Here is a 13,368-nt window from a genome sequence, read left to right as displayed (position 1 = left end):
TAATGGATTCCAACGATGAAGTTAAACCAGGCCCCACCGCAGTTTTTTGAATTAGAATCAGTGGGGCTGGATCTCAGCATCTGTATCTTAGTGTTTCTCCATGTGATCCTTACGCTGAAAGGCTGGTATTTGCAAATCCCTTTTTTCCGGGGGTGAAGGGTTTTTTTAGAGACAGGCCTCACTCTGATGCCCCATCTGGAATGTGGTGGTGGGATCACAGCTCGCTAGAGCCTCGAACTTCTGACCTCAAGAAATCCTCCCACCTCGGCCAACCAAAGTGTCAAGATTACAGGCATGAGCCACTGCGTCCGGCCAGGAAAGCCCTTCTGTTTCACCTGAGTGATATTTCTGCAGCGTACCTATAGCCATTGTTGCATTAAACTGCATCATTGCGGGAAAACAAAAGGCGAGAGGTGAGTGTTTTGCTTTTTTCTGAACATATCAGACCAAACCTGGGCTGTTTAGCATTTTTTTTGTTTTTTTCTTTTTTGAGATGGAGTCTCGCTCTGTCACCCAGGCTGTAGTGCAGTCACGTGATCTTGGCTCACCACAACCTCCGCCTGCCAGATCCAAGCAATTTTTCTGCCTCAGCCTCCCAAGTAGCTAGGATTATACATGTCAACCCCATAACCCCATGCCCAGCTAATTTTTTTTTTTTTTTTTTTTTTTTAGTAGAGATGGGTTTCACCATGTTGGCCAGGCTGGCCTTGAACGCATGACCTCTGGTGATGCATCTGCCTCAGCTTCCCAAAGTATTGGGATTACAGGCATGAGCTACCGTGCCCACCCTATTTAACCCATTTTTAAACAATGTATCAACATCATTTAAGACAGGCATGGCCAGCTGGGTACAGTGGCTCACGCCTGTAATCCCAACACTTTGGGAGGCTGAAGCGGGTGGATCACAAGATCACAAGAACAAGGAGTTCGAGACCAGCCTGACCCACATACTGAAATCCCATCTCTACTAAAAATATAAAATTTAGCTGGGTGTGATGACATGTGCCCATAATCCCAGCTACTCAAGAGGCTGAGACAGGAGAATTACTTGAACCCGAGAGGTGGAGGTTGCAGTGAGCCAGGATCATGCCACTGTGCTCCAGCCTCAGCAACAGAACAAGACTGTCTCAAAAAAAAAAAAAGGGGGGGGCACTGCCCAGTGTAGTGTGTCTAAACAAGGTGGCTAGAAGAGAGAGGAATACGCAAACCAGGCTTAAAGGCGGGTTAAATCAGAGCTTTTCATTCCACAAAAGAGAAATTTTAACGGGGTCAGAACACTGATCTAATATTTGAAAGCCTGCTAACTAGGAGAGAGAGAGAGTAAACTGTTTTGTTGTAGAAGGACCCAACCAGCTCTGACAGTTGAAAGCAACATGAATGCAAATTTTAACTCCAGAAAAGCAGAGCTTCCTAAAATAGGACTTCCACAGCAATGGGATCTGCTTCCTCATTCAGTTTGTGTAGTTCCCATGAGCGAGAGACTCCTTGAAGAGTCAGAGCCTGTTAGGAAGTTGTGTGGGAGCTCAACACAAGTTCTTTGTTTTTGTTTTTGTTTTGAGACACAGTTTCGCTCTTGTTGCCCAGGCTGTAGTGCAATGGTGTGACCTTGGCTCACGGCAACCTTAGCCTCCCAAGTTCAAGTGATTTTCCTGCCTCAGCCTCCTGAGTAGCTGGGATTACAGGCACCCAGCACCATGCCTGGCTAATTTTTTATATTTTTAGTAGAGATGGGGTTTCACCATGTTGACCGGGCTGGTCTCGAACTCCTGACCTCAGGTGATCCACCTGCTTTGGCCTCCCAAAGTGCTGGGATTACAGGCATGAGCCACTGTGCCCAGCTGGAACTCACAGGCTCTTTGGATGGCCTCTGAATGTCATGCAACTGTTTTATTTTTCATTAAAAAAAATTTTTTTTTTGACACAAAGTCTCACTGTGTTGCACAAGCTGGAGTGCAGTGGCACAATCATAGCTCACTGCAGCCTCTAACTCCTGGGCTCAAGCGATCCTTCTGCCTCAGTCTCCCAAGTAGTTGGAACACAGGTGCAAGCCACCACACCTGGCTACTTTGGATTGGTTTGGGTTAGAGATGGGATCTTGCTATGTTGCCCACACTGGTCTTGAACTCCTGGCCTCAAGCAATCTTCCTCCTTTGGCCACCCAAAGTGCTGGGATTACAAACATGAGCCACTGTGCACAGCTGAGATTTTTCAACTTAGTCTTTTTGTACATTTTTGTACATTTGATATTTTATTCAAAGATACATGAATGGTAGGGAAATTTCTGAGTTAAGAGCAATACATATGATATGAAACTTGATATATGGACTAGAGTTTCTTAGCTGAACTGGAGGGGCTGGCTTTAGGTGATCCATGGACTCCCTGAAACTGGGAACACCGTTGGAAATACATGTGAGCTCATGGACAGTTTCCTATGATTTGCAGTCCTCAAAATGTCTCTTGGACTTGAAGATGCCTTAGGGCAGAGGACGTGTGTACCCCAGTATAGAATCTCGGACAGTGTATGTCAGTAAACATTCAGCAGAAAAGCTTTGCCAAATTGAGTGCTTTGAGGTAACTTTTTCATCAAGTCAATGTACCTCGGATCTCTTGTACATCCTAATCTCACTCTTGTAAGGTTTCATCATTTCTGCGTACCCTACTTTTCTTTGCCACCCTGCTCCCTCTCCCACCAGACTGGACTCTGAAATGGGCATGTACAAAGGAGACCCTAACACACTTTAAACTTTGAGTGGAGAGGACGCAGCCTCTGCTGGGACAGGGAAGAGAGGGATGCAGAGACCCTGAAGATGCTTTTGGACAATGGTCTGAGGTTGGGACAGTGGCAGGAGACACCGTTCACCCCGGATCTCTAGGACAGGAGACCAGCCTGTCAGTTACACGTGTTTTTCTTCAAACTAGTTGCCAGGTTGGCACGACCAATGACATCAGAGATTCCAAGCTCCCTGATTGGAAGGACGGGATTCCATGGTTACTCAGGAGCTCAGGTGGATAACAGCAACTTCTCAGAGCTGTTCTCCACTCCTGACTTCTCCCCAGACTTGAGAGAACGCACTCTTCTGGGTCCTATAGAGTCTGGAAGAAGGCTTTGGACAGAACAGGGACTAGGTTCTGTGGGAGGGAACAGAGTGTGGCAGAGATCATGGCCAGCCCTCAACCACATCCCCAGGATGAGTACCAGAGCCCCCAGCCTAGCACCTCGGGATACTCCCTCCCAGAGATTTTGGATGATGAAGTGCCAGAACCATCAGGTGAGGGGACTAGAGGAAGAAGAGTTGGGAGAGGATTGACTAAGAAGAAGGAAGGGGGCTGTGACAGTGGCTCATGCCTCTAATCCCCGAACTTTAGGAGGCCGAGGCGGGCAAATCATCCAAGGTCAGAAGTTTGAGATCAGCCTGCCCAATTTGGTGAAACCCTATCTCTACGAAAAATACAAAATTAGCTGGGCAGTAGTGGTACGTGCCTATAATCTCAACTACTTGGGAGGCTGAGGCAGGAGAATCACTTGAGCCTGGGAGGTGAAGGTTGCAGTGAGCCAAGATCGTGCCACTGCACTCCAGTCTGGGTGAGAGAGTGAGACCTTGTCTCAAAAAAAAAAAAAAAAAGAGCACTTGAGGAGAATGTGTGGAAAGAAAGGAGGGACTCAGGCCAGGAGCGGTGGCTCACACCTATAATCCCAGCACTTTGGGAGGCTGAGGCAGGCAGATCACTTGAGACCAGGAGTTTGAGACCAGCCTGGCCAACATGGTGAAACGCCCGTCTCTACCAAAAATACAAAAATTAGCTGGGCATTATGGCAGGCACCTATAATCCCAGCTACTTGGGAGGCTGAGGCAGGAGAATCACTGGAACCCGGGAGATGGAGGTTGCAGTGAGCAAGATCATACCACTACACTCCAGCCTGGGCGACAAAGCAAGATACTGTTAAAAAAGAAAAGGCTGGGGGAAGTGGGGGACACACAGAGCCAGGGACCAGGGAAGGAAATGAGGAAATGAGGACACCTTCTGAGGACAGAGCGATGGAAGAATGGGGAGGAGAAGGAGAGGCACGTTGGGTTCCGCAAAGGAGAAAGACGTGCAGAAGCAGACAGTCTGCGAGGCCGGGGAGGGTGGAGAGCGGTTTGGGGTTTTGAGTTGGGGTCTAAGGTGATCAATTGTAGAAGCGTTACATGATGGCTTGCTTTACTCAGTCCCTTGGGTAGATATCAGCCCCCCACGTAGGTCCCTTTGTTGGAAAAGGAAGAGGGAGTGGTCAGACGAATCTGAGGAGGAGCCGGAGGAGGAGCCAGAGAAGTCGCACGACCCTGAGCCTGAGGAGACCTGGGTGGTGGAGTCTCTCCACGGCCTCAAAATGAAGCTGAAGCGGCGGCGAGTGTCACCCGTGCTCCCTGAACACCACGAGGCCTTCAACAGGCTGCTCGGTAGGACACCCCAGAGAGCACCTCCAATCCCGTTCTTTTAAAAAGAAGAAACTTCCCGTAACTATACTTTTTCCATGGGAGAAATATGTCTCCCCCACCCAACCCCAGTGGGTGAGCTCTGCATTCGGGAGGACTCAGAAGTGATCACTCAGGAGGGACGTTTAGGAGGCAATCGAGGTTTTGGCTGGACTTGATAAAGGTCTGTGACTGGGATAAGAAAGCTGGGTTTCAGGCCAGTTGCAGTGGCTCATGCCTGAGATCTCAGCACATTATGATGCTGAGGCAAGAGGATCGTTTGAACTCAGGATTTTGTGGCTGTGGTGAGTTATGACCATTGCACTCCAGCTCGGGTGACAGAGCAAAACCCTGTCTCAGAAGAAAAACAAAGGCCGGGCACAGTAGCTCATGCTTGTAATCCCAGCACTTTGGGAGGCTGAGGCAGGTGGATCACCTGAAGTCAGGAGTTTGAGACCAGCCTGACCAATATAGCAAAACCCTGTCTCTACTAAAAATATAAAAATTAGCCAGATGTGGTGACACACGTCTATAATCCCAGCTACTCCAGAGGCTGAGACAGGAGAATCGCTTGAACCTGGGAGGCGGAGGTTGCAAGTGAACTGAGATTGTGCCACTGCTTTTCAGCCTCGGTGACAGAACAAGACTCTGTCTCCAATAAATAAATAGAAATAAAATAAAGAAAAACAAAATCAGAAAACAAAGCAGTTTCAGCTGTGCCTTCTGAAACTTAATGTCTCTTCCTGACTTTTTTTTTCTTTTGAGACAGAGTCTGGCTCTGTCACCCAGGCTGGGGTGCCTGGCACAATGTGGACTCACTGTAACCTCTGCCTCCCGAGTTCAATAATTATCCTGCCTCAGCCTCCTGAGTAGCTGGGATTACAGGCACATGACACCACTCTTGGCTAATTTTTTGTATCCTTAGTAGAGAAGGGGTTTCACCATGTTGGCCAGGCTGGTCTCGAACTCCTGACTTTGTGATCCGCCCGCCTCGGCCTCCCAAAGTGCTGGGATTATAGATGTGAGTCACCACGCCCGGCCTCGTGCTGACTTTTCTAACCCTAACTGTCTCCATCTGTAGAGGGGGTAACAAGGCCATGGTCACACCCTGATGTGACTGTCTCACGATAAAATGATGGGAATGACTTTGTGACTCTGCAGTGGTCCCTGCATGTCTGCGGGGAGGGCATCCAGGCTTCTTCCCAGCTCTACATCCTATAGATTCACACACCCAGGGCCTCCTTCAACCTCTTCTCAGGGCAGTCTCAGAGTGGGAGCCTCTCTCCCTTAACCAGTGAAAGTCATTCTCTCCTATCCATCCACCTTACCTGTGGCCACAATCCTGAGACTGTCCCCAGGGAGGCACAGTTCTCCTTGCTGCCCTGTTGCTCCCACGGAAACTCTGTTCCACTTCTCATGCTAGCGTCTGCTCTTTAATCACAGAGGATCCTGTTGTTAAAAAATTCCTGGCCTGGGACAAAGATCTGAGGTTATCGGACAAGGTAAGGTCGTTCTCCAGGGAACTGTGTTCCTGCTCCAACACACAGCCTGGGGGAGGGTGCAGCTTCCACATGCACAGTCCCACTCCTCTCTCCCTCCACCATCTCCCACCTGATGCTCCCAGTCTTTAGGGTTTTTGTTCTTTTTTTGTTTGTTTGTTTGTTTTCTGAGACAGGGTCTCACTCTGTTGCCCAGGCTGAGGGCAGTATCATGATCTTGGCTCACTGCAGCCTCAACCTCCCAGGTTCAAGCAATTCTCCTGCCTCAGCCTCCCAAGTAGCTGGGATTACAGGTGTGCACCACCATGCCTGGCTAATTTTTGTGTTTTTAATAGAGACAGGGTTTTGCCATGTTGGCCAGGCTGGTCTTCAATCCCTGACCTCAGGTAATCCACCATCCTTGGCTTCCCAAAGTGCAGGGATTATAGACAAGCCACTGTGCCAGGCCAGCTCCCATGGTCTTGAGTCTTAGTGCCCGCCTTATTTTTTTTTTTTTTTTTGAGGAACAGTCTAGCTCTGCTCCCCAGAATAGGGTGCAGTGGCATGATCATAACTTGCTGCAACCTCTAATTCCTGAGCTCAAGCAATCCTCCTGCCAAAGTCTCCTGAGTAGCTAGGACTACAGGCACATGCCACCATGCTCGACTAATTTTTGTAGAAACAGGATCTCACTGTGTTGCCCAGGTTGTTCTTGAACTGTTGGGCTCACATGATCCTCCTGTCTCGGCCTCTCAAAGTACTGGGGTCACAGGCTTGAGCCATTACTCCTGGCTATTCTTGGTCTTTTTATGATTTGTCAGCATCTCCCTGGGGACTCTGCTGGTCTCTTGCAGAGTGAATGAGTGGCCCTTGCCTCTCCTGCAGGTCCTTTGAGATCTGAGCCTTGGGCCACAGTCTAGCTGCAGCCCTGAAGCTCCTGGCCCCTCTACTCTCAGCTCTTTGGGACAGTTCTCTGCCTGGCACACAAAGACCCTCCTGACACCAGGCAACCTGGACATCTCCCTTCAAAGATCCCATCAGAGCTCACCATCCTGGGAGCACCACCAACATCCCTTCCTCTAGCTTCTTGGATTTGCAATAGCCCTCAACCCCGCAGTTTCCAAATAAGCACAGTCACCCCAACACTGAGGTCCCTTCTCTGATGGGCAACCCCTCCCCAGTCTCCCATTCCCTCATCTCCATGATCTTCCTCTTCCAAGATGTGACCCCTCCCTCTCTTTGTTCCTTTCTCTCCATCAGTACCTCCTGGCAATGGTCATAGCGTATTTTAGCCGCGCCGGCCTCTTCTCCTGGCAATACCGACGCATTCATTTCTTCCTGGCTCTGTGAGTGGTTTGCTTCCTCCTATCCATCAATATCCAACACCCTGGGACAGCAGGGGAAGTGGGATTCGAAACTTTCATTTATTCTTTCACCTATTTGTCCTCTTTACTCTGTGTATAAAAAAGACAGGATTATACTATGCGTTATAGTTATTATACTATTATACTAAAGGTGTTCTTAGACTGTTCCACCTAAAAACAAACTCGGGCTGGGTGAGGTGGCTCACGCCTGTAATCCCAGCACTTTGGGAGGCCAAGGTGGGAAAATCACCTGAGGTCAGGAGATCAAGACCAGCCTGGCCAACATGGTGAAACTCTGTCTCTACTTAAAAAATACAAAAATTAGCCACGCATGGTGGTGTGCACCTGTAATCCCAGCTACTAGGGAGGCTGAGGCAAGAGAATGGCTTCAACCCAGGAGGCGGAGGTTTCAGTAAGCTAAGATTGAGCCACTGCACTACAGCCTAGGTGACAGACTGAGACTTTTTCTCAAAAACAAACAAACAAACAAAAAAACAAAAAACTGAAAAGCCAGTTTACAAATAAAAGAATAAAGCAAAAGGAAGCATAATCCCCTCCTAAGGGAAGAGGGAAAAGAGTGGACATGAGGCTCCCCCAGCACCAGCCATTTCTGGTTCTTCTGTTTTTCTCCTTCACACATCAACCCCAAATGCAATTGTTCATCGTCCTCCTCTGCGTTCCCATGACAGAGGCCACAGTTCAGGTCCCCTCACATCACTCAAATCCACTGTCAGGTGCTCCCTGCTGGGGCCTCCTGGAGCCTCTCCCCAAGCCAGGGGGCTTCCTAGTGCAGCCTGAACATCTCTTGAAAGCACAGGTCCGACGCCCCCACTGCCCACCTGAACAGCTTCCTTGGCTGATGTCTTTCTAAATCGAGGCCAGGTCCACAGTGCCAATTCCAGCCTCTCTGCAATCTCTCTGCAGCCAAACCGGCTCATCCTCTCGGTGTTTCCTGGCTCAGTTTCACTGCTCCTTCCAAATGTCCGCCGCTCAACTTTGCATTTGTGTTTTCCGTCTTGGGTCCTGCACACATGTGGTTTTGAAGAGAATGACCCATTCCTTGAAGTCAGTTCACCCCACGGTCTCTGTGGTGCCTGCCCTCATCTTCTCACCTCTGCACGCCCACAGTGCTCCAGTTACATCCTATTATAATATGGCATTGGGATTAGGTGATCTGTCCTGATTTCTCTCAGTCCCATTAGACTAGATGCTTGTAGAAGGCAGGGTTTGGCAAAATGTCAATGTATCCTATTTTTTTATTATTATTATTTTTTGAGACAGAGACTTGCTGTGTCCCCCAAGCTGGGGTGCAGTGGTGAGATCATAGCTCACTGCAGCCTCCATATCCTGGGCTCAAGCCATCCTCCCACCTCAGCCTCCTGATTAGCTCAGACTACAGGGCTGTGCCACCAAACCTGGGCAGTTATTTATTTATTCATTTGTTGAATTTATTAAAAAAATATTTTTGAAATGAAGTCTAGCTCTGTTGCCCAGGCTGGAGGGGAATGGCATGATCTCGGTTCATTGCAACCTCTGTCTCCCCAGTTCAAGCAATTCTCCTGCCCAGCCTCCAGAGTAGCTGGGACTACAGGCACACGCCGCCATACCCGGCTAATTTTTTGTATTTTTAGTAGAGATGGAGTTTCACCATGTTAAACAGAATGGTCTCAATCGCCTGACCTTGTGATCTGCCTGCCTTGGCTCTCCAAAGTGTGGGGATTACAGGCGTGAGCCACTGCACATGGCCTATTGATTTATTTATTGAGACAGAGTCTTGCTCTGTCTCCCAGGCTGGAATGCAGTGGCCTGATCTCGGCTCACTGCAATCTCTGCCTCCTGGGTTCAGGCCATTCTTGTGCCTCAACCTCTTGAGTAGCTAGAACTAAGCCTTGTGCCACTGCACCAGGCTGATTTTGATTTTTACTAGAGATGGGGTTTCACCATATTAACCAGGCTGGTCTCAAACCCTGGCCTCAAGCCATCCACACGCTTCAGCCTCCCAATGTGCTGGGATTCCAGGCATGAGCCCCCATGCCAGGCCAGTTTTTTAATATTTTTAATAGAGACAAGGGTCTTGCTATGTTGTCCAGGCTTGTCTCAAACTCCTGGCCTCAAGCAATCCTCCTGTCTCGGCCTCCCAAAGTGCTGGGATTCCAGGCTTGAGCCACCACTGTCGGCTACCAGTTGGGTTTTTGTCTCCACCCTGAAGGTGATCTGTCCAGAAAGACCCTCCTGAGTAAGGAATGGCTCTCTGCAGGGTGAGTGCCAGTCCTGAGCTGAGGACGGTGCCCTGCCCTCCTCTCTGGAAAGCTGACCTCAGAGGTCTCTCCTGGTGGTGCCCCTGAGCAGCAACCTGATTTCTGCCCCCAGCTACCTGGCCAATGACATGGAGGAGGATAACCAGGCCCCCAAACAAGACATGTTCTACTTCCTGTACGGGAAGAACCACTCCCAGCGACCCTTGTTCCACAAGCTTCGACTCCAGTTCATTTGTTCCATGCGCTGGAGAACTTGGGTTTCCCGGGAGGAGTTGGAGGAGGTGAGTGGAGCATAAAGAGGTGGAGGAGGTGGGAAGGAATCAGGTGGGTTGGAGGCTGGATGAGGGGAGGGAGGGGTATCCTGGGGAGTCCCCATCTTCTCAAGGGGTATTTGTTTTTTCAGATCCAGGCTTATGACCCAGAGCACTGGGTGTGGACTCGAGATCGCACCCTCCTTCCTAGTGCTCCAGGGACCGTGGAGGCCTGAGGTCATCGGCCTGAGGGAAGGTACATCTGCATCCTCCAGGATAAAGGCAGAATATTGTGGTCTATTTAGGAAATCCGAGGAACCCAATTGCTTGATCCAGCTTCAAGCCTGGGCTACATGGCGAGATCCCCTCTCCACAAAAATACAAAAATTACAGGCGGTGGCTCATGCCTGTAATCCCAGCACTTTGGGAGGCCGAGGCAGGGGGATCACGAGGCCAAGAGATCGAGATCATCCTGGCCAACAGCAGAGAGAAACCCCGTCTCTACTAAAAGTACAAAAAAACTAGCCAGGCGTGGTGGTGCTTGCCTGTTGTCCCAGCTACTCAGGAGGCTGAGGCAGGAGAATTGCTTGAAACTGGAAAACGGAAGTTGCAGTGAGCCAAGATGGCATCACTGCACTCCAGCCTGGTGATAAAGTGAGACTTTGTCTCAAAAAAAAAATTATCTGGGCAATGTGGGAGGCATCTCTATTCATTATTACTCAGGAGGCTGAGGAGGGAGGATCTCTGGAGCCTGGGAGTTTGGAGCTTCAGGGAGCGCTGATTTTGCCACTGCACTCTATCCTGGTCAACAGTGTGAGACCATGTCTCAAAAATCATCATAAATACTGAGTTCCGGAGGTTCATTGTGATTGAAGCACTTGAGTTACCGATGCAGGTGGAGGATTCAGTGAAGATTTGATTTACATCTTGTGCAGCTAATCACGCTGAGGACTCAGCATGAGCCTTAACCATTAGGAAGCAAGATTATGGATTAGGCTCTGGACTGGTGGTTTGTGATGTTGTCACATTAGAAACATAGCTAGCATGGTTACAGTCATCTTAAGGGACACAAAAGGTCCCAGGTGTCATAAAGTCCAAAGCCACATTCTCTGAGGGTGCTCTACTCCCCAGGCAGACCCACCCAAAGTCCTTGCTCTGAAGCAGATCACTGGGGCTGACCGTGGGTGTATTCAGTGAGTTTTGGAGTCAGGGTCACCGAGGTGTCAATATCACAATTGAACACGATGGTTCAGAAGCAGGGTAGAGAATGAAGGACAGGAGATAAAATTGGATTGATCAATTGCTCTGAATTCTAGTTAAAACTGACATGGGATGTGAATAACCTCCTGTCTAGAGAATGGCCTCCTTGAAGTGTAACATCATCTCTCTCTCACTTCCAGAGCACCAGGCCCAGCCAGGGGAGATGTGGATTTTCAGCAGCAAGTTTACTCCAATGCTAGTGGCAGACACCATTAAGGACGAGAGCAGCCATTTGTGCAGATCAACTAGAAGAACCTGGACTGTTCTAGAAGGAGATGAATAGAGTGATCACGCTGTCCTCCTAGGAGCGGGGGTGGGTGGGGGTACTTCTAAGCCTCTGTGGAGGACAGTGAGAAACCAGGGGTGTTTCTGGTTCCACCTTTTCCTGCAGCTCCGCCTCCCTTTTTATATTGCTGAATTCCAGCCTCCCTGGGGTGGAACCTGGAGGTTCTGTTTCCTATGGACTTGGTTGCCACAGTCCAGGAGCATTTGAAGGCACAGTACAGGTGCTCAGATTGGCACGGAATTATTTGTAAAATATGAGTGCCATAGGATTGTAACAGATAGCTTAACAAGTACTATGCATTTTATTGGTTTGTTTGGAAAATGTTGGCCATTGAATTATTAATATGCTTATTTCAAATAGTTTGGAAATTGTTGTACTTTTGAAAACATGCCATCCCTGTAGAGTTTTTTGATGAGAGTTATAGCTGTTATATATTACATAAATATAATATTCATTTTTAAGAAAGAGTTTTTATCCTAAATCTATTGTCTTTAAATTGTTTTATCTATTATTATATGTGCTTCTGAAGCGAGCGCTCTTTTTATCCAAGATACTTACATGGTAATCTATTATATTTATAGCTGTGTGGTAGTTCCCTTAAATTCTTATAATAGAAAATTTTATTTGCTATTTAGTATTTGTTACTGAATTGTGAGAATTCAGTTGTGATTTTTAACATGTCTTCGATATATACTAATTTGTATAATATATACTATACATTTTATTGGTTTATGTGAAAAAGATGAGCATAGAATGATTACTACTTTTATTTTAAATAGTTTGGAAATCCTGGTAATTTGATTAGATGTTGTTCCTATAAAGTTGTATGATGGGTGCTATAGCTGTTATGTACACAAAAATGTAATTTTGTTTTCCTTTTTAGGAGAGGATTCTTTTAATCCTAAATCTTTTATCTTTAAATCTTTGTAGGTGTCATTACCTGTGGTGCCAAAGGAAGCACTGTTTTTATCTACGATACTTACTTAACATATTACCTTTATAGCTACATGGCAGTTCCCCTAAATTCTTGAAAATACATTTTTATTTGATGTTAAGTGTATGTTTTTGAAATGTGAGAGTTCAGATGTAATTTTTTGCCTTGTATTGACATGTTTGTACGTTATTTTAAGGAGGATGTGTGTTTTACAGGAGGACATGAGCTGTGTGTTCTCGAGAACAGTGCAGTACATCTCTTAGGGAAATGTAATAAAGACAAAGTTTTCTCACCTTCAGAGAGAGTGTGATCATGTTGGTCTTAGATTGCTTATTTGCTGTGAAGTAACATTTTTTCTTAATGGGGTTGTGGTTCTTTGAACATATTTATTAGCTCTGGAAGACAATCCTGTATTATTTTTTATGTAAAAAAAGTAAGGCTAGGTGCAGTGCTCATACGTATAATCCCAGCACTTTTGGAGGTCATTGTGGGAGGATCACTGGAGCCCAGGAGTTTGAGGGCAGCCTGGACAACATAGCATCTACATCTATTAAAAAATAAATAAATAAAAGAGAAGGCTGATCCCAAGCTAAAGTTTTTTGTTTGTTTGTTTTGTTTTGAGACACAATCTCACTCTGTCGCTGGAGTGCAGTGGCAAGATCTCAGCTCACTGCAACCTCAGTCTCCTGTGTTCTAGCTATTCTTCTGCCTCAGCCTTCCGAGTAGCTGGGACTACAGGTGCATGCCACCATGCTGGAGTAATGTTTGTATTTTTAGTGGAGATAGGGTTGCACCATATTGGCCAGGCTGATCTCGAGCTCCTGACCTCAAGTGATCTACGCACCTCAGACTTTCAAAATGCTGGGATTCTAACAGGAGCTACCACACCCAGCCCCCAAGCTAGAGTTTTAAAACAGGAAATGAGGGAGAGATATTGAGAGAGGAAAACCAGGTGGCAAGAACACTCTAAAGGTGGCTGAGCATGGTGGCTCATGCCTGTGATCCCAACAGGAGTTCCAGCACTTTGGGAGGCACGGTAAGAGGATTGTTTAAGCTTGCCTCTGAGGCTACAGCGAGCTACGG

At 47.6% G+C, this 13,368-nt stretch overlaps 1 protein-coding gene across 1 annotated transcript; it reads left to right on the top strand.

The window, feature by feature from the left end:
• The first annotated feature begins 3,025 nt into the window (after positions 1 to 3,025).
• Positions 3,026 to 12,583, top strand: LOC100408964 (speedy protein E4-like). The gene is made up of 7 exons (XM_002744398.7): positions 3,026 to 3,269; positions 4,209 to 4,439; positions 5,898 to 5,956; positions 7,193 to 7,278; positions 9,667 to 9,835; positions 9,958 to 10,061; positions 11,206 to 12,583. Exons 1-6 carry the CDS (start codon positions 3,161 to 3,163, stop codon positions 10,039 to 10,041), a joined length of 738 nt encoding a protein of 245 aa, XP_002744444.1. The 5' UTR covers positions 3,026 to 3,160; the 3' UTR covers positions 10,042 to 10,061; positions 11,206 to 12,583.
• Positions 12,584 to 13,368: the final 785 nt, after the last annotated feature.

The sequence above is a fragment of the Callithrix jacchus genome, chromosome 2, assembly GCF_049354715.1.
Source record: "Callithrix jacchus isolate 240 chromosome 2, calJac240_pri, whole genome shotgun sequence".
Taxonomy (NCBI): Eukaryota; Metazoa; Chordata; class Mammalia; order Primates; family Cebidae; genus Callithrix; species Callithrix jacchus.
The sequence above is the reverse complement of the archived record's forward strand: the minus strand, read 5'-3'. Positions and strand labels throughout refer to the sequence as shown.

Coding starts and splice junctions, on each gene's coding strand:
- LOC100408964 (XM_002744398.7), top strand. CDS start 3,161: ATGGCCAGCCCTCAACCACATCCCCAGGATGAGTACCAGAGCCCCCAG. Junction 5,957..7,192: donor ATCTGAGGTTATCGGACAAG/GTAAGGTCGTTC, acceptor TCTCTCCATCAG/TACCTCCTGGCAATGGTCAT. Junction 9,836..9,957: donor CCCGGGAGGAGTTGGAGGAG/GTGAGTGGAGCA, acceptor TTGTTTTTTCAG/ATCCAGGCTTATGACCCAGA.